At 44.6% G+C, this 19,989-nt stretch overlaps 1 protein-coding gene across 5 annotated transcripts in view; it reads left to right on the forward strand.

Moving 5' to 3' along the window:
- Nucleotides 1–19,989, forward strand: part of SPTBN1 (spectrin beta, non-erythrocytic 1) — a 118,038-nt gene that overhangs the window by 48,391 nt on the left and 49,658 nt on the right. Inside the window, exon 1 of one of the 5 annotated variants that reach the window (XM_072333886.1) lies at nt 257–380. The exons of the other annotated variants lie outside the window; for them this stretch is intronic. Within the exon in view, the coding sequence (XP_072189987.1) occupies nt 272–380 (109 nt within the window). The 5' untranslated portion in view covers nt 257–271. Of the gene's footprint in view, nt 1–256; nt 381–19,989 lie in introns of those variants that run through there. 5 annotated transcript variants of the gene reach the window in all.

Here is a 19,989-nt window from a genome sequence, read left to right on the forward strand (position 1 = left end):
AGTGGAGCAGAGAAAAAGAAAAAGCAACAAACCACCAAAAAAACCCACCTCTTCCTGGTGCTTGAAGTTTGAATCTGTTACAGAAAACGTGCTGCCAACCCGCACTGCTGGATTTTGAACCAGAGCTGCTATTTGCTCGGGGCTCAGTGAGAGCGTTTTCTCAGGGACTGAAGCCAAACTTCGGAGGAATCTGGGATTTACCTGGATGTGGGGTAGAGAAACCTGTGGTTTCTTTATGCTGCAGTTCATCGTATCCCTGTGTTACCTGTAAATGGAATTACAAAAATCAACCAGTATGCCTGGGCCGTTGTCCCCAGGATACGCAGCTCAGGTGCCCTATAACTATAATCAGTTAGAAGGAAGATTCAAGCAGTTGCAAGGTAAGTCCATGCTGTTTTGTGTGGTTGTTGTTGTTGTTGTTTTCTTTTGTAAGTGTTGCTGTGATAGGATCCCAGTAATATGTTAGCCTGGGCTCGTTCTCCTTGCAGGGAGGCAAGAACGATACAGAGTCTGAAAACAGTGCTACAGCACAAAGTTCTGTGTGCTTTTAAGAGCTCCTGTGTGACTTGTATCCCTTCGAAGGTGTCCTCAGTCTTACACGGTGGTGCAGTGCAGGTCCAACTGTGAGCACTCAGCACTACAGAAGAAAAGTAGCCCAGACCAAGTCAGTTGGAACAATAAGAGAGTGAGAGAGAGTGAGGAAGTGGTCTTTCTGTTTGTTTTAGCCTTCAATGAGATACAGTCATAACTGTGGATATTAGTTGTGAAGTCTTGGCTTTGTTTGGATGCAGTGTGCAGTGCGGCAGCTCTAGCTGCCTGTGTACCTCCTGTAAAGATGAAAAGGTAGCTTGACTTCTTCAAACCAAGGGCAGTTGCATCATTTTCAAACAAAATGCCTTGTTCATGTTGATAGTTTACTCTGAAAGCTTTTGCATGCTTTAATGCTCCCAGTTTCCTTCATTTTTTTACTGCTTTACTTTTAGACAGAGGCAACGTTCTGCAATGCCTTCCCATTAAATTCTCTATTTGTGTGAGATAAGAAATCAGCCATTTCTTTTGGGTAGTGGGATGTGTTTGATAGAGGGTAGGCCTCTGAGCTGGGCTGGAAACCCAGATGGCTCGCACTACAGTGGAGCAGGTTTGTGCCCAGTGTCTCCCTGCCTGTGGCACAGGAATATCAGTGTCACTGTTTCTGTGCAAGGCAAGTCTCGGGGATGAATGAGCTCTGGCAGTGCAGTTCAAAATCAATCAGAATTCTTAACCAAAACCAAACCTCCTCCTCCTCTGTAGCCATGTGACTGTAAATAACCCCGGAGCAGCCCAAGTGCAGTGAATTTCATCCCTTCTGAGCATGTTTCTTATTTTATGCCAATCCGTAACACAAGTGTGGTCCTGTGGTTTCTGTTAGAGAATGAGGAAGAGCCTTGGTTAGCATGAAGAATGTTCCCAGTTGTTGGCTTAAAGAGGAAAGTAAGAAAATCTTTCATTCATAGTACTTTGTTTATCTTGTAAACCAGCTCACAGTAATGGCTGCATTCTGGATGCAATAAGATAAAATGACAGCGTTTTAAGCACTGATAACTGAGACATTCCTCAGGCAAGGCATGGAAAGTCCAAGCTCCAAACTTACACACGAGGGAATACATACATTAGAGGCTTCATCTTGGACATCTGTCAGATCTTAGGCTGCAGTACTTGCTTGAAAATGAGTGAAGTAAGCTTGCAGCACAGTGGGAGAACTAGTGGCTCATGCCTCTTTCTGTGCTAGTGAAGGTAGCAGCCGAAGGAAGGCAGATTTTATCGTTTTCAGGGTCACTGCTTCAGGAATCCATTATCTGCATGTTTACATGACGTTGAAAGAAGAAAGCAAACTGCAGTGTTGAAAGCACAGAGTTTACTCTGCAGTTGAATGCAGTGTTGACTTTGGGGGGAGGGCAGGAGGGAAAGATTGCAGTACTCCTCTTAAATTTACTGCAGTTTCCTGTAATAAACAAGATAACACAGCGTGTGTTCTGAAAGCGTAAGGAGGGACTTTGCAGTAGACCATCCCTAGCTGTTTATTCATGTTGCGGATGGTAGACAAGCTCGAAAACGAGTGCTGACTATAATCTCCTACAGGGTGGAGCTTAAGTACAGGAAATGTTATAAATTATGCACTAGATACTCCATGAAATGCTAAATAACAATACAGAATATTGCGTGCTGCAAAGGGAGTGGCCCGATTGCTGACAAAGAAGGTACCTTCCCTTGGATTAATAGTTCTTTGTTTGAGAAATAGCTGAAAGCCATTATTTGGGAGTTGCAGTACTTTCAGGTAACTTATATCTCTATGCTGGAAGCTCCAGTGAAACTGAAGGGTGCTTGTGGCACTGCAGGCTGCTCGGTGCAGCCAGACACAGACCCTGCAAGGGTGAGCTGAATAACGTACAGAACTCTTTAAACTACAGTTTTATCATTGATTGGAAGGCATACAAGCAAATAAGATCAAATCAATCTCTGATCACACCTTCCCTAAGGTAGAAGGTTGGGTGGGTTTGGCACAGAGTGTTTCGCTGAGAAGGAGAGGGAGGCCAGGAGACAACCGAGTTCTGCCCCCAAATGCTAAACAAATGATCCCGGTAAACATGTTAGTCTGGCAGGACAAAGGAAATGCAGATGCAAATTCAAATGACCACTTAGGCACTCTTACATTCCACCTCTGTTAAGTGCCTTGAAGTGGTGATTTTTATGGAAACTTAAGAATCTTGGCTATGGTGACAGAGCCTTCTGAGCAGATTTTCCAGCCTGCACCTGGAGTCTCCTTGCAGAGATCTCTGCTCCCATATGCTCTGAAGGGGGGGGCGGGGGGGGGGGGCGGGAGGAGGAAAGAGGAAGGATGCAGCAGTAGATGCTGATAAGAATAGATCTGAGGATCAAAGCTGCTTTGTATCAAAAAACTCTGAAGTCTTGTGTGGAGATTATGCAAACAGTGGAGGTGCCTATTAAAGTGGCCACGACTGGAGGAGGAGAACTAGATCATCTCCAGGACTTCTTGGAGTATTAAGTCCTTGTGAGAATGTCAGTGCAGGTGTGGAAAGAAAAATGCTTTAACAAGTCCTGTTGTCTTCAGTAAACTTTGTCAGTTCTTATTATGGTTACTTTGCCCTGTCCTGGGATGATAGGCAAGAGATGGTATCAGCAGTTGCCTATCATTTAAACCTAGGTGTGGAGTTTTCGTTCTCATGGCCAGTTGTTCAGTAAAAAGAGATCTGGAGTAGGGCTGCCATAGCTCTGCAAGTAAAGACAGAACCCTGAAACTGGAAAACGTGTTGCCATGTAGCTTATGCAGGGCATGGAGGTGGAGAAATTCATCCTGCTCAGCTGAGCAATTACGGGACAGGCATAACAGATAAGTTATAACTGTAAATCAAGACATCACCTGTGGTGCATTAATACTGCAGGATCCTGTGGCTTGGCAGGGATGTAGAGTTGGCAGAAAGAGGTTAATGCAAGTCAGGAATTTGGAAGTAGATCCCCGCAGCTGCATCACCTTCCCCAGCAAGGGCAGTGAGTGCTGGTGCTAGCGGAGACAAGTGACTCTCATCACTGCTCACACTTCTGCTTGGCTAATGGGACATCATGGTGTAACTGGAAGTTGGGTCTCAGCTCTAAGACTGCACCAGAGGTGTAAGATTTTCTGTGGTAATTACAGATTGAAATCCTGGGGAGGGCGAGTGAGCTACATTTGTGCTCCTGATAAGCCTCCAGAGGAAGGCCGGCTTCCAGTGGAGCTCTTTGCAGCGTGTTCTGATGTGTTAGGTTATTTTAGTGTTGCATTTCAAATAGGAAATACAATTTCTTGTCTGCAAGACAGTCTTGTTCCATTTCCCTGCCTATGCCCAAGGAGAATTGGGAGCTACTGCTGAAATCTGACCAGTGAGCTGAAGGACCAGGCCTCGGGTAGGGTGGTGAAATCTGCTCTGCTCAGAGTCCTCTGGAGTTAAGTGGGTGCCCTTTGAAAAGACAATTTCAACAGTTGCATTCTTTGCTGCAAGATTTACTGTTAGAGGATTTCACAGCTTGCTAGCAGTGACCTGCATAGCTACAGGCAGCAATAGCTGAGGGATGTCCTACTTTGTCTACCAAATTGGTCACTGGCATTTCTTGTCATGGTAATTTTCCCTAAAGGGGAAAAGGAGGAAAGGCTTAATTTCATTTCAGATGAAATGTGTCTGGTTTACATGCTTTTTTCTCCCCTCTCAGACCCATTTGAATTGCAAGTATGTTCTTGTTCCTTTGGCACATTTTGCTTGATTCTCTGCTGTCTGCAACCCTTCCACAATCTTCATGTCACATCATACTTCAGTTTTCTATTTTCAGGAAACATAGAGGCACAAGCTAAGGGCTGTCAGAAATACAAAGGCTTACATGACCTCAAATGCAGCGTGCATTTCTGTGTTATCTGGGCCCTTCTACAAATGTATTTGAATGCTGGACTCAGTTTGGGGCATCTCAGTAACTTAGAAGGTAGCTGAATAGTGGTGAAAGTCTTCTTTGTCTAGAAATGTTTCAAGCGGACGCTTGTTTGGAAAAAGGATATAAAAAGTGTTTTTGCCATCCGATCGAGTGTATAATTTTGGGATGTAACTTAGGGTGAGTGTTGTAAGTAGCATCTCCACATTCTCCGCTGATAGGCGCATTTGTAGCAAATCACTTGTTAGAGTTGTATTTTGTTCTTGTCACTTTCATGCCCTTCGATTGGATAGGAGATCGCTGATATCAGTGTGGTCAGAAGTGAGAGCCATGTTTTAGTGGCCATGTTTGTTGCTGGTTAATTTTGTAACACATAAGCCATCTGATTTTACCCCAAACTTCTATAATTTTTGCTTCAATGACAGAAAGCAAGCTCACATGGAAGTTACATGAAATAGGGGCTGTGAAGGCTGAACTGAAAAACACCCAGAAAATAAAAACATTTAAACACTTCCCTTGTTTTTCAGTCGTGATATTAAAGCCAAAATGAATGTGGGATTTTTAGGAAAACTTTACAGAAAGTTGATTGAAGTTTTCTTTCGGGATGAATGTGGAGAAATAGAGTCTAAGATGTTTGTGCTGCTTGTTTTCTATTTTACCGGGTGTACAGTGCAGCATGGCAACTCCATCTTTACTGCTAGATAAAATGCCGCTGTGGCTCAGGGGTAGCTAAATGAGGGCTAAAATGTTACTGTACATACCTAGATTTGATCATAGAATCACCAAGGTTGGGAAAGACCTAAAAGATCATCCAGTCCAACCATTCATCTATTACCAATAGTTCTCACTAAACCATGTCCCTCAACACAACATCCAGTTGTTACTGGATCATAACAGGGGAATCCTAAATATATATATATTTATATATTTAAATAGATTTATTTATTTTTAAAGATGCAATCAACAATCTTAAAAAAGTCTTATATATGATTCCTTTGGATGACCAAAGGACTGAAATTAGTAGGAGATACAAGATACTTCCACATCCTTCTATTACAGCACATGCGGAGTTGGTAGGAAAGGAAAAGAGCATAAAAAGAGGAAACAAAGGAAATAAGTTCAACCTGTTCTTTCTCAAGTCATAGATCTCCTAGGTTCTGACAAGAACAGTTGTGTCCTCATTCTAAAAGTTCTGAATTCCTTATTGCATCTTCAAAATTTGGAGAAGTTTCTCCTTCTTGTTGTAGGTTTTGATACTTGTGAAGTTGTAGAGAGCAAATTTAAACAGCATGTGGTAGAGCATTTCTGTTAATGTGGTCAGTAATGATAGAGTCGAAAAAGTAAATGTTTAAATTGGATTTGGCTCCTGACTGAAATAACTGTGAAAACTCACAGCTCGGAGTTGTTGCCTCAGGTTTGTGTGGTAGTTTCTTCAGTTTCTGTTTAGATTGTTTACAATGTTCGTTTTTATCTGTTTGGATGAGAAACTGTTTTCAGCCAAATGTAAAACTCCATCTCTGGAACATTGCAGGGATTTTTGTATTATTTTTTTCTAAGACAATTGCCCTGTACCTTTGTGGCTCTGAAATTGTGAAGTAAACAAAGCTTGTAAGCAGATATTGCCACACGTGACAGTCAGGTGATCTTTGAATATCCTGGGGGCCATTGGTTGCCTTCTGGAATGGTAAGATGATCTGTGGGATGTAATGCCCCGAGGCTCTGCAAATCTGGAAATACAGCGACTTGTTCTCATGTGGGAACTGGCTTTTATGTTGCTGCACTGACTGCCTCCAGTATGCTAAATGCCACAGAGAATCCCTTAGGCATGTAGTAACCACGCATGAGTGTCCGTAGTCCAAATATTTCTTTTGTCCAGGAGCCCCATTCAAATTGATTACGGTTCTTGCCATTAACTTCTGTGGAAAGAGAAGTGGTAAGGAAGAATGCGGATGGAGGTGAAAGTGTTCATAAATAGCCCGGACCGATAGGCTTTAATTCCTCAGCTCTTTCTCAGATCTGTGTTGGCATTTGTTCCTTTTTCCTTCTCCTTTCATCTTCATTTTCTGTTGGGTGCATGCTTTGGTTTGGAAAATGGATGAAATGCTAGCTAAGCCAAGGAGAAATGCCGAAGAAAATAAAATTGCAGCTTTGGAGCGTGGCTGACAAAATCCAAGTTTCCTGTTTACTGTACTAAGCTACTCTTCTGTGATATCATAGTGCAGGACATGGGGTTCAGGAAGGTATATGTACTCCTCAGGCTCAGATTCAGACTTTTGTGGGAGGAGTTGCTGTAATGTTATGAGGATGATCTGAGCCAATTCATTGAAAGAGTATTTGATTGCCAGCAACTTTGGAGGTCCTTCTGTTCCTGTTTCAGTGGAATGGAGAATTATTAACTACTAATAGTGGGGTATGGTAATGTTGGTTTTTCATTATTTGAAAATGAATTTTCTTTATTAGATAGAGAGGTCTGGGAAAACTGCAAGGCCAAATACTAGAGACTAGTCTCTCTTAACTTTAAAAGCTGTGGTGAAAGAGAGAGGATAAAATAAATAAAGGTTTAGAACCTACTTTTCTCTTCCCAGAGGAAAACAAATACAAGATTTCATTTGGAAGTTAATACTGGAGGTGGGCAGGCAGCAGTCTGCTTCCCAGATGAAGGGACATAAAGACTCCAGAGATGAAAGTTAGCTACTAGGTTACTAGCTGCAAGCAGCTCCCTTCCCAGTGTGGAATCTGTTGGCTGTTGCTGAGCAGAGGGTTGTAGAATCCTGGAATGGCTTGGGTTGGAAGGGAAGCAGCCTCCTGCTGTGGGAAGGGTGACTGGTGGGCATGCTGCAGAAGGGTTGGCCTGGCACGCAGGGTGCCTATGCTTCCCTGTGTGGAGCAGGAGGGCTTTTCTCCTGATGTGGTTTTCAACATGGAATCCCATTCACATACCGAATGGAGCTGGGTTAGCACCCAAAGGAGTTCTGGCCTTACAGTCCTTTGCAGTACCCTGAGGTACAGTAAAGGAGGGCATGTAAGGACAGTTAAGAGCTGGTTGCTCTTAAAAATGCAAAGAGCAGAATCCTTGAATTTCTTTCAGAGGAGAAAACACAAGCTGGATGGTGACCACTCATGCTTGTGACTTTGATGTGGAATCTAAGGTCACAGTGGCCGGGAGAGCTCACATTAACACAAAGCCCTTGTGCACTTGCTGCTGGAACATGGATGTCCTGGGCTGAGAGCCTCCTTTGTTGGAGGAGAACGACTGTAGCCAAACTAATATTAACCGCTCTCCCAGACCGGGCTGAATGCCCCACTGTTTCACTTAGAAAGAAGCTGAAAGAAAAAGGCTCTTCAGTTTTCGGTGAGAGCAGTGCAGCTGAACAGACATGCATGCACAAATTGTGGCATGTCTGAGGCCATGTTCCTGGCTTCTCAAAGGTCTTGTGAAAGGTCTGACTTTAGCAAGTGGCCTTTTCATGAGATAGCTGGGAATGTAGATTATATCTACATAATGCCATGTTCAGTCAAGCTGGATTTGTTCATAAACATTAGAAAGTGGAAGTCTTGGGAGCATGGCTCAAGTTATGTGTACATGGCGAGTTGGCTCATGAGAGGGTCAGTCCTCTATTTGATGTGTGCACTGGTAGAATAGTCAGTCCTACACAGCAAATCTGTATTGAGGTTGGGGAGGAAGGTCATAAATATGATTTCTCATTTGGAAGTTTTGTGTATTTCCTGTGTGAGCAAACAGAAGTAGTATGGTCCCAGATGGCACTGCACAGAAATCACATTTGTTGTTGCTTGCAGAAAGTCCCACTGCTTCTGTGATTGTCACAATGGCAAACATTCTGGGTTGCTTTGGGTTTGGGTGGCTGGCTTTTTTGTTTGGGATTTTCACGTTTGTTTTGGTTCTATCAGAATTGTGTTTTTAGGTAGAATCCCTAGAGAATTACGTGCAAAAGAGACGCTGAGCAGTGTGGTGCCAAGGTACAGCAATTAGCTGTGTTACCTCTGTTCTCTGTTCACAAACAAGGGGTGCCCTCATGTCTGTGAAGATTCAGCAAAGCAGAGAATCAGTGCCATATTGCAAAGAGATTAAGAGTCTGAACAAAAGAAATGCTGGCTGCCCTGATTTTTCTCAGTAAAAGACCTCTATGTTAAGAAAGATATCTAATTGTATCTCGAGGGCTTGGCGGGCAGTCCAGAAATCTGCAGAGCCCACTTCTCTGCTGATCTGAGCCCCACTGAGGGTAATGAAGTTGCTCCCTTGTTCTCAGATAACTCCTCTGTGAGTTCAGCTTCTCCAAGTTGACATTGTCTGTTGGGTTCAGACTTCCTCTTCCCCTCACCAAAAAAACACCGTGAGTCCAGTTCTCGGTGTTGTGCCTGAGCAGTGTTTCCAGGTTTTTGAATATGATTTGTTTCCAGGAAAAACAGGACGGTGATGATAGGGCTGTCTCATCTGCAGTCAGATAACTATAGTTTGCTTTGGGTAATTATTAATTCTGCATCTCATTTAATATCTTTCCATGGTTATCTCCAGGGAAACTGACTTACTCTGGTAGTGCAACTGCCCTTTTTTTTTTTTTTTTTTTTTTTTTTTTTTTCAGGGTGTGTTCTTCCTTTTAGCTTTTCTACTTTGCCTGGCAATATAATGAAAATGACTGCCCTGAAATTGCGGATGTGACTGTACTTGGATTGCATGAGTAATAGTCGTTATGGAGTGACAGTTCTGTACTGCTCTGAATACACAGGGGAGGTGTCTAGAAACGTTGGTTTGGTCCTGAACTTCTGACCTCTGCTCTGTTCTTGTGTGCTGGGGAGCAAAATGGTTTGAGTTAACCCTACCCTTGAGTGCTCAGCATCACAGGCAGATTAAAGAAGGCCAGACCCAGTGCTGGGGCTGGAGCTGCAGAGGAGATCACGAGTGCTCAGCATGTCTTCAGTTACATCGATGAGAGACAACTGATTGAGGCTCTAGTCTTGAACCCAAAGTCTGAGGGAAGGCTATCAGTGAATATTCTAGCCATTATGGTGGGGATCACATTTGCTTCCTTAGAGGTGAGCTGCATCCCTTCCTTCTCTGTGTCCCCCAGCAATTTCAGTCACAGATGTAGCTGTACTTTGTCCTCATGGCCTGACCTGGTGACAAGTGGTATTTTGCTCCCAGCACCCAAAAGCAATGGCAGAAAATTGGCAATACCACCAGGCTGTTCCCCAACACTGCCCCAGGTGACATCCTGGCCAATGGCCCTTCCACATGTGCACTTGGTGATCCAGCAGCCTCTAACAGATGCTTGTACAAGAAGTGGTTGGTTGTGGCCATTGCTGCAGTTCTCATGCAAGCAGTTCACAGCCAGAGACCTGGAGGCTGTGGAACATTTTGTTCCACAGATCCATTGCTACTCATGTATTATTGAATCCTCTTCTCCCTTCACGCCTCCTTTCCCTCCTCCAAGTAAAGTGAATATAATAAATAAAGATGCCTGATAGGATATACTGTGAAGTCCTCATGGGCATGTGATGGGTGGCTTCTGCAGGGTACAGAACTATACTGTGTTCTGTGCTGGCTGTAGTGGGGCAAGGACCAGCACCTGCCTCTTGAAGGAGCACAAAGCAGCAGCCAAGAAGGGATATTTCTTTGTTTTGCCTGAGCGACTGAAATGTCACTGTATGACCTCTGCAGCACCTGTCAGTGGCTGGGCACGGGCTGTCCTCCACCTCTTCTCCATTCTCCATGAGCATGGCCCATTGCAGTTGTTTCCTAGGAGAGTTTTCAACTGTACGTGTGTGAGCTACCTAATGCCACAGCACCTTCTGCGTTTTGTGTCATGCAGATCAGTTCTCCAGTTTAGCACCTATTGTCAAGTTTAAATACACTTCCATGGCACCAGCTACAGATCACCTTAGATTTGGATGTGTTCATGGAACTTTTTCTTGTGCATTTGAGTTAAGTTGAAATGTGCTTGTACATTTGGAGATCTGGAAAACACTGCATTGGTTTGGGAACACACAAATAAGGTGCGTGCAATCTGCATAAGATGCTGTCGATGGGTTTTCATGTTCTGTAGTCCTTTTGTTCTGCTGGATTTCAATGAGTTTCCAGCGTTTACATTAGTTACATTATTTCACAACAGCCTGTGTGTACATGCGTCTCTGTGCAGTTTGCCTATGAAAGTGCAGAGGATTATTTTTGGGTAAAATTCACAATGGTATATTTTTGGGGGAGAGAGAGGCCAGAATGCAGAGCCCATGCAGTGCGTTGAAGGCCTCTGGTCATTTGGGGTGTTTGGCTGCTTCTTCCATTGACAGCACCGAGGTGATAATGTTTGGCAGTTAAATCTTAGCATTGTGCTAAAACTTAAGGAAGTGAAGGGAAATTGTTGGGTGTTCTCACAGATAACTTATAAACAGGTAACTTACCACAGGTAACTTACACAGAAGCTGCACCTTTGTACCCATGCAGAGCATTTCAGTTTGCCTAGTCAGTACACTGCACAATCTAGAACAACTCACGAGCCCACTTTAAGACTAGAAAAACAAGTGATGTTTCTGAATGAAGATGCATGTTGAAGATGTTCAAAGTATAATTTTACTCAACAAATTCCTTCAAATCTGCATCATCTTTTAGATCTCAGGGATCATCTAGAGTTTCAAACACAGGGTGTTTTTTGCATTTTCCTGCAATTGCTTTGAAAGTTATTCTATGGGCAAATTATACTGTACTTATATTCTACTGTACTTTATGTATCTTTTCTTCCCCCTGCTCTCGCATGACTCCAAAGACTAACATGATTTTGCTTAAACATGCCCCGTTGTTGCAAATCAGTAAAAGGACCTTTGGATCAGAATCAAACAAGCTGGCAGGAAAATTTTGAGGTGAGGAATTCAAATTTATGTGCAGCTTTGTACCTCAGAAGTCACAAGAAAGCAAGTATGGCACGAAAAGAAAGATTCTTATTTTCTTAATTAACGTGTGGATTTGCCAAAGAAAAACTTTAATATATAGAATGATTGACTGGAATGAGTGTTTGTGTTAAAGCTGAGGTTCCATCTTCTGGAGCTTTACAGGTGAAGGCACAAGTTCTGCTGTTCTCAAACAACAACCCCAGCACTCAGCAGGAGTTCTGCATGATGGGTTTGCAGATTAGAGCAAGAGAAGATTAGGGGGTTTTCCTCTAATGCTTCTTATTAGCAGTTTGTTCTAAATCTCATTAAATTTCATTCATTTTTAAAACTCCCTTCTTAGGAATGACTGCATGTTATAAATACTGTGGGTTCCTTCAGTTACGCAGGAATTGTTGTTGTAATCTACCTTGTAATGGGTGTTAGGCCTCCTGCTTTCCTTGTGGGGGTGCCTCTGGAGATTTAGCATGGCTCTCCATGAAGCATGCTGAGCCATGGACTGGTTTAGCTGTGGTGCTGCTGCTTTCCTTCAGAGCCCGTCAGTGCAGTGCAGTGCAGTGCAGCTGCCTCTGTGCTACAGACTGCAATTACCAATAATAAATCGTTCTGTGACCATGGCAACTGGTTGAACCAAGCACAACATTCAGCAGGGCTATAAAACCAGCCTGTTAAACTGGAACTGTTATTAATCCCTGATCAACACAGTGGTTGTTTAAATACATGTTCTTCCATTTAAAATATTTCTGTGATAATGAAAATTATAATTTAACAGCAACTAATTATAATGATAACATCTCTTAGCACTCAGATTTAATATTTCGAAAGGACTAAATGCATTCATCATAGAATTATTTTCTATTCATGCTTTTCTGTCATTAAGGTGAAATTAGATTTAAACATGAAACCAACAAAGGTCTGGTGTTTCTTTCATCGATTCTGATTGCAATGAGGTTTTAGGGGTGCACAGTGAAAACACAGCACAGCTTTGACATTTCACTCTATGTAATGTCCCAGCCTGTGCCTCAGATGAAGGAAAAGACCCTGCAGTTCTGTGGATTCCCTCAGTGGGACTGCATGGGAATGCTAGCTGTTCATTTTCTGGCTTGTGTTTGTTTAAACTTGCTAAAATTCACAGAATCGCAGAATTCCTTGGCTTGGAAAGGACATGAGGAGTTTTATTAGGTTCAACAAACCTCTTGAAAGCAGCGGCAATTTGAGTGTTGCTTAGGGCCTTGCACAGCAAAGGTGTGAATATCCCAAGGCTGATGAGGCCCCAATCTTGGTGGGCCCTGTGCTGCTATCTGGACACCATCCTGGCTGAAGCCTCGGCGCTCGCCTTACCTGCATGCACTCAGCCTTGCACCAGCAGCAGGTCAGCTGCTGCTTGTCATGCACCCTGCGAGCCGCTGTCCCTGCTGCACCTGGCTTTGCTCGGTAATGGATGGGCATCAGGATCCAGTTCCTCATCTTCATGGTGAGAGCCCTGCCCTTACTGACTCACCTCTGCTTAACAGTTACAATTTCAAATTTCCAAATACCTAGATAAGGAGGATCCCAGCCTGCCCACATAGTTGTTTTGCAGAAACAGCAGGTTACTCTTACTCTTGTCTGAGAATTGTTGCATTAACCCCAGTAAGGAGGAGGACTGAAGGAAAAAAAGTACAGCAGAAAGGAAACTATCTTAAAAAAAAAAAACACTCCTCCACCCTATCTTCATTCTTCCTCCTCTGAACAAGTAGCATCCACTGGAAAAACACTTTCATTTTGCCGGGCTTGGTAGACACAGGAGGAAATGAGACGGACTTTATGTAGTTGAGTGCCCATTGTCTTCCCTGTGTGTGCCAGGCCTTGCCCTCATCATTGCTCCCAGTGCTATTCAGCCAGTGAGCAGGGCATGAATTAAAAATAAAAGCAGTGCCCCCATCCAGAAAAATGCTGGCACTTCCCTGCATTATGCTCATAATGTTTTCTAAAGGAAACTGCGAAGAACCCACAAGACTGTATGTGCTTGAAATAGTTCCGTGACCTCAGGCTGGTTGTTGTTCTGTGGGAATTCCAGTGGCTTGGAGCAGGCTAGTGCTTTTTCCATACTCCTGAGGAAGAGACCTGTCTGCTATGCAAAGGGAGAAAATGGCAGAGAAACACATCAAGTAAGCCATAAGGTATTTGTGTCCTTTTATTTTCCATACAAATAACACTGAAATATTTTTTCATGCTGTTTTCTAAAGGATCTCCATTTGAGCTACATGTTTGGCACTCCTTAGGCCACAAAGTGAATGTCTTCATCCCACATCACTTTTGTTATTTTGCTGTAAAAAGCATTTTTAATGTGCTTATCTGAATGCAGTGTGAAGATGAGGTACTGGTCCTCTGGGCTATTTAATATTAAAGGGGCAGTTGATTAGCTGATTTATGCCATTGTAGGGAGAGCTGAGCACGTATTCCTTCCAAATCTTCTTAAATACATCAGTTTGGTTGTCAGAATTAAAAATAATTAAAAAGTGAACTTCTGCATTTTGCTTACTTGGCTCCGGGAGCCTTCACAGCACCTTTTTGCAGATGGGCACGTTTGCTCTTCTCTGTGAATCAGAAGCTGGCTTTTGGAAGGGTTATTTTTGTACATCAAAACGCCATAAACCCTGTGTAAAAATAAAGACAATGGGGGAAGCTGCCCTTCCAGCCCTGTAACGCCTGGCTGGCTCCCAGACATTGTTCTGTGCATCGCTTCATTGTTCCGGGCAGGGTTAGTGACATCAAAGAGAAAACAGCAGAATTTTTTTTTCCCACATGCTGCATTGCGTTGCTTTCCCTTTTTTCTTTTTCAGAGCATTTTCAGCAGTGAAAGTAGTAACATGCTGGCTCTAATGTTTAATAGGGAAGGGTAGATATTTAATAGGATTTAAAAGCTGTCTGGTGCTTCCTAGTGAAAAAGAATGACGTGTTGTGCACAGCCCAGCCCTGTGACCAATGATCTCCATGTGGAAGGGCTGGGAAGGCAGCAAGGATTATGCTCCCAACAAAAATTGCCAGCTAAACACAGTACGAACAGAATCACCTCTTTGCTTTGTCATCTTTCCATTCAAGTTCTCGTCTAAGTCACGTTCGAGCATGTAGAATCTGGCATAGTCTCACAATTTTTAACTGGGGAGTCACACTGAAGACTACATTGCACCATAAATAACCATAGCAAACACAAGCTACTTTCATCAGCAGCAGTCATTCCTTCGTGTTAAGCAGTCTGAAGAAAACCAAAGGAGATGTTCTAATGTTCACCTAGCTGTTTCTGAGCGCAGGCCCCACATGTAGTACAGCCATGCTGCCTGCACAGGACGCAGGCTTATTTCCTGCAAGTCTCGCTCTGCACTGTTGCTTGCCTCTGCATGCTTGCGTTGTTACGAACCTCTATTATCCTATATTCATCTTCCTTCTTTCCATTTTCATCCTACTCTGCCCTCGGTCCTAACCCATGATCTGCAGCTGGAGGGAAGAATCATCCACTGTTCAGTTCTATTGCCTTACTGCTGAAGGGGAAATAGCTCTTGGGCACTCAGATGTTGCGAAAAGCTCATTTCATTCCCATTCCTCTAAGAAATTAGTAGCCCTTCTCCTGGCCAGGTGATCTTTTTTCCTTCCATCATTTTTTTTCTTGCAGATCTATTCACATTATTTTTATTGCAGACTCTGTATGTCTAACAGGTACCTGACTGCAGTTCTTAGGTGGTATTCTCTGTAAGCTTCTCACCACATCCACTGGCACAGCATGTAGGTGACTGTGTGGAAAGGCCATCATGCTGGGAGTGTTTCTCCAGGCAGATGTTTCTCTCGTTAGCTTCACCAGTACAGGCACACAGAGGTGTTTTTTCCCCCCGCGGTGTCATATTTAGCACTGCAGCAACCTGCAGAGCCCCACAGCCAGGCCCTGACACCTTGCTGAGCTGTGGGGTGCGTACAAAGGGCAGCCTGAGTGTCCCCAGCCTTCCTCTGTCTTGCACAGATATGTGAGGGAGTGGACCTGCCAGTGTTGTTCTGTTCCCACAGCACTGCCCATGGGTGGAAACCTCCAGGCTGGGTTTTGTGAGATGGGAATACTGGTGGCTGCTGAACTCCATATCCTCACATCTTTGAGAAAACACACAGTGATATCCTGCACCCTGAAAGCCTACAGTAATGGCAACATTGTCCTGTGAAAGAAAGCTCTGTTTTTCCCTCTGAACAGTTAACCAAGGTTACGATCTGAGGAATTCAGGGAAGCTGTGGATATTGAATATCAGCAGAAGTGGAGTGCCTGGAGCAACTCTCATCTGATCTCTGAGTCAGTATATGTTTAGCAGTGCTTCGCGTAGGGTACACACTGCCTGCGTTTGTTGCTGTAGTGAAAAAATAATAAGCCAGAAAAATCACTTCCAGCATAGAAAAAAGATTTAAATCTGCAGGAGGCTGAGCATTTGCAATTAAGAATTAAAGCCATCCCTTACTTTGCTTTGCTCGAGGTGTGACAGGAACCCACATGTGCCAGTCTTACACAGGTCATGTGGGGCTCTGTGGGGAGGATTTGTGGTGCCTCCAAACCCTGGCCTTGTCCAGGGCAATAAGCACCCAGCAGCTGTCCTAGGCACTCACTGTTGCTTTCAGCTTCCATTTTATGCACTTATTTCTCTGTTTATTCAGCTCCCTTCAGAGCACTCCACTGCTTATCTGATCGGGTGCAGAGGCGTTTTCAGCACAGGTGCTGGCAGGAGCTTTTGCGCTTGGAAAGCTGTTTTACCTGTGCTGGGCTGGCAGCAGTGAGCACCAAACATACTTGCTATTCAATTCAAAATGGATTCAAGGTCAGAGCGTTTAAAATGTGGTTTGACCGGTATGGAAGGGAGCAGAGTGCTGTTTATAGCAAACAAGCGGCTGCACAGGTAACCCTTGACACGAGAGAGAGCAGTTAGTGGTGGTGTCAAGAAAGGCTGATAGTGTTTTCTGGCATGTAGGAGCAGCTTGTCCTTCTCTCAGCCAGCTGTTCACACAGAATCACAGAATGACCCGGGTTGGAGGGGACCTCAAGGATCATGTAGTTCCAACCCCCCTGCCTAGCAGGGCCACCAAACATACACATTTACTAGATCAGGTTGCCCAGGGCCCCATCCAACCTGGCCTTGAACACCTCCAAGGACGGGGCATCCACAGCCTCCCTGGGCAGCCTGTTCCAGAGCCTAACCACTCTCATAGTAAAGAACTTCCCCCTAACATCCAACCTAAATCTTCCCTCTTTCAACTTGGATTCATTTCCCCTAGTCCTGCTATTATCAGCCCTTTCAAAGAGTTTACTCCCCTCCTGGGTGTAGGTTCCCTTCAGGTATTGAAAGGCTGCAATGAGGTCACCCCGCAGCCTTCTCTTCTCCAGGCTGAACAAGCCTAACTCCTTCAGCCTGTCCTCATAGGGGAGGTGCTCCAGCCCCCTGATCATCTTCGTGGCCCTCCTCTGGACCCTTTCCAAAATCTCTATGTCCTTCTTGTACTGAGGGCTCCACACCTGGACACAGTACTCCAGATGGGGCCTCACAAGAGCCGAGTAGAGAGGGACAATCACCTCCCTATCCCTGCTGACCACCCCTCTCCTGATGGAGCCCAGGATCCCATTTGCCTTCCGAGCTGCCAGAGCGCACTGCTGGCTCATGTTGAGTCTCTTGTCCATCAGGACCCCCAGGTCCTTCTCTGCCGAGCTGCTCTCTAGGAGCACTCCTCCCAGCCTGTACAGGTGCCTGGGGTTCTTCTGGCCCAAGTGCAAAACCTTGCACGTTGGAGCCAAGCATTTTGTGAGGCATTTCTTAGGGCAAGTTCTCCATTATTCTGGCACAAAGTTTTGTTCAGTCAGTGTGTGGAACGCAGAGGAGATGGAGCCCATTGCCTGCTCTTGCTGCAGTGACTGGGATGGGTCAGTCAAAGCTGACTATGTTTGGGTCAGGTCTTTTCCTCACTGAATTAGCGGAAGGAGAAATGGTGGAAAGGGGGTCTTGGATGGCTGCTTGACTTCTCATTCTGGCCTGGTTTATGTGGACTTCGGGGAACAAACTCCAGATTATTTACTGAAGTTCTAAACAAAGTCGGTCCTTGATTTATCTCAGTCACAGAGCTTGAGCTTGCAAGCTGCCGTGTGCTGGTGGTATTGTCAGGAGGGTTTCCACATAAAGGAAATTTCCTTCCTAGTGTTGCTTCAAGATAAGTTGGATTCTCTATTATCAATACTAATGTTAGAGCCCCTTCCGTTTTCCTGCTGTGCATGTTTTGCATGTCATATGTTTCTCTTTACCCTTGGGAAACAAATGTTTTCACAAGCTGTAGGCCACTTGGAGCCCCACCCGTATCATCTAGTTTCAATTAATCTTCAAAACATGTGGTTTGGAAGGAATGAAGGACATCTGTCAAAACGGTCACAGGAGATGCACAAATAGTGCTTCAGAGCCCATCTCTGGTATTGTTACTTATGGGTGCACCTGGCTCTTGGGGTATGTACAGGTTTTTGTGTAGCACTGTGTATTGAAATAGCTGTAGCTGTGTTCTGTGTCAAAGCTGCACCAGTTTTACTTCTCCGTGTTATATGACCTGAAATTGCACAGCAGGAAAATACAGCTGATGGGTCTGAAAGGGCTGGTGAAAGCATTGCAAAAACTTGCAGTCGTTGTGAAACACCGTGTAGAAGAAACACCGTGTAGAAATAATCAGGAGAGGTTCAAACACGACCAGCCGCAGTCAGCCAGCTTTCGAAACATGCTGCCTGTTCCCACACTGTGGAAGCATTGGTGGGGAGGGCCTGGACCTAGCACCTGACCCTGCTGGGGTGACCAGCAACTGAGCTGCTCAGGCACACGTGGGGAGGCAGCAGCAGGCTCAGCATGTGGAGACAATGCTGGAATGTCTGAAGCCACTGTCTCTGAGGGAGCTTGGAGGTTATTTTTGTCTGCAGCGCAAGTGGGGAGCAGGCTGCTTTGCAGAGAGTGGGTGGGGATGAGGTGTGAGGAGACCAGAATGAGGGTGGGGAGCGAAGGGGCCAGAAAAACCAACCGAACCCTTGAACTTCTGCTGTAAACAGGAACTAGAGGCCCACAGAAAGCAATGCAGAGGAAACGGGAAGGTAAAAGGGGAGAGGCAGCAGCTGTATGTGAACTACACTAAAGGAAACACACATAATAGCACTGAGCTACTGAGGAATTCAGGGCCCCCAGCTGGACAAAGAGCATTCCCACCCTCTCCCTCACTAAGATGTTGGTGTGCTTAAGGATGCTCAGGCAGCACACATGGAGAGGAGTCACTCTCCTGAACTTTCTCAGGCTTCTACCCCTGAGTCCCCACTGCCTGGAGATCGCATAGCCAGGTCCCCTCATAGGGTCCCGATGCCATGCTGGGGTGGGGAGGTTTTGGGGAGAGCCATGGGGCCCCTGGGTCACACTGGTGCCATTCATGGAGGGACTGTCCTTCTCCACTGCAAGCACTGCCCACACTTGGTTTCTCTGGTACCTTGTTTCAACTCTCTCTTGACAACAGAATATCCTGTGTTGGTGCCAATTAATGGAACAGCACCAAGGTTTTCACAACCTGACACAGCATGTCACTCTGTTTCCTACGTTGTGTCCTTTCTGTTTGAAACTAGTCTTTGATCCTTCATCTTTTTATTAAAAACACATGGATGTTCTTCTTTTCCCACTCATTGCTTTTCTTGTGATCTAAAGTGGGGGGATTGTTGGTAGCCATGGAGTTTGACCAAATATTTTTTTTTTAATGGATATCTGCATTGTGATATCTGATAGCTTTCTTGTTTATCTAATATTTTCTGTGTCCAACTTCATCTTTAGGACCCCATCCATCCATTTTTCTCTTCAAGATGAACGTAACCACAGGGAACTCTGAATATGTTATGGTTGTGCAGAGATTAAATAAACTTGCTGAGCTGTTCTGGGGCATGCTTAATCTGCTGGAGCTGGTAAAGGCACGTGGTAATTTCTATTGGGATTGCCTTTCAGAAGCCCCAACTATTACAAAGTTTTTAGTTCTGTGACTCATTCATTTAAAAAAATATTGCAACTAAAAGCATTGGTGGACAAACAGTTACATGAATACAACTTTATTAGGAATGTGCTATTAACAGTTCAGAAAGAATATATTTAGGGTTAGCAAATGTGTTTAAGTCACTGCCTGGATAGAAGTGTTGGTTTTTTTCTTTGGTCCAAGATTGAAGGAGCTGTGCTGTTACACTGCTGGTGTGAACTGCAAGGTGGTCAGAAGATGCTGCAGCTTTTAGTTTAGTTTCCTAATGTACAGCTGGGTAAAAGCTGTTACGTGTGGGACAGTTTCAGCGCGTTAGCTTTGGGTCACTTCCTACCACATGGTCAAGTAGCAAGAGTAAACTCAGAAACCACAGGTGAAGCGCTGATCTGATCTCAGATCCCTCCTACTTGCCACTGTTCTACCATATTACTTCTTTCCTTCCTGTTCTTTTTCCTTTGGTTCATTTCCAAGCTTTCTATCTTCTTCAGCCTCAGCTTCTTGGTCATTAGGCTTTTGTTGCTTCCCTGGAGTCCCATGAGTGGGATGCTGTAGCTGGTAAGGCACGAGCTGGGATCAAGCCCTGCGCTTTGGCCACAGCAGCCCCACGCA

The sequence above is a fragment of the Excalfactoria chinensis genome, chromosome 3 (genome assembly GCF_039878825.1).
Source record: "Excalfactoria chinensis isolate bCotChi1 chromosome 3, bCotChi1.hap2, whole genome shotgun sequence".
NCBI classification, from domain to species: Eukaryota; Metazoa; Chordata; class Aves; order Galliformes; family Phasianidae; genus Excalfactoria; species Excalfactoria chinensis.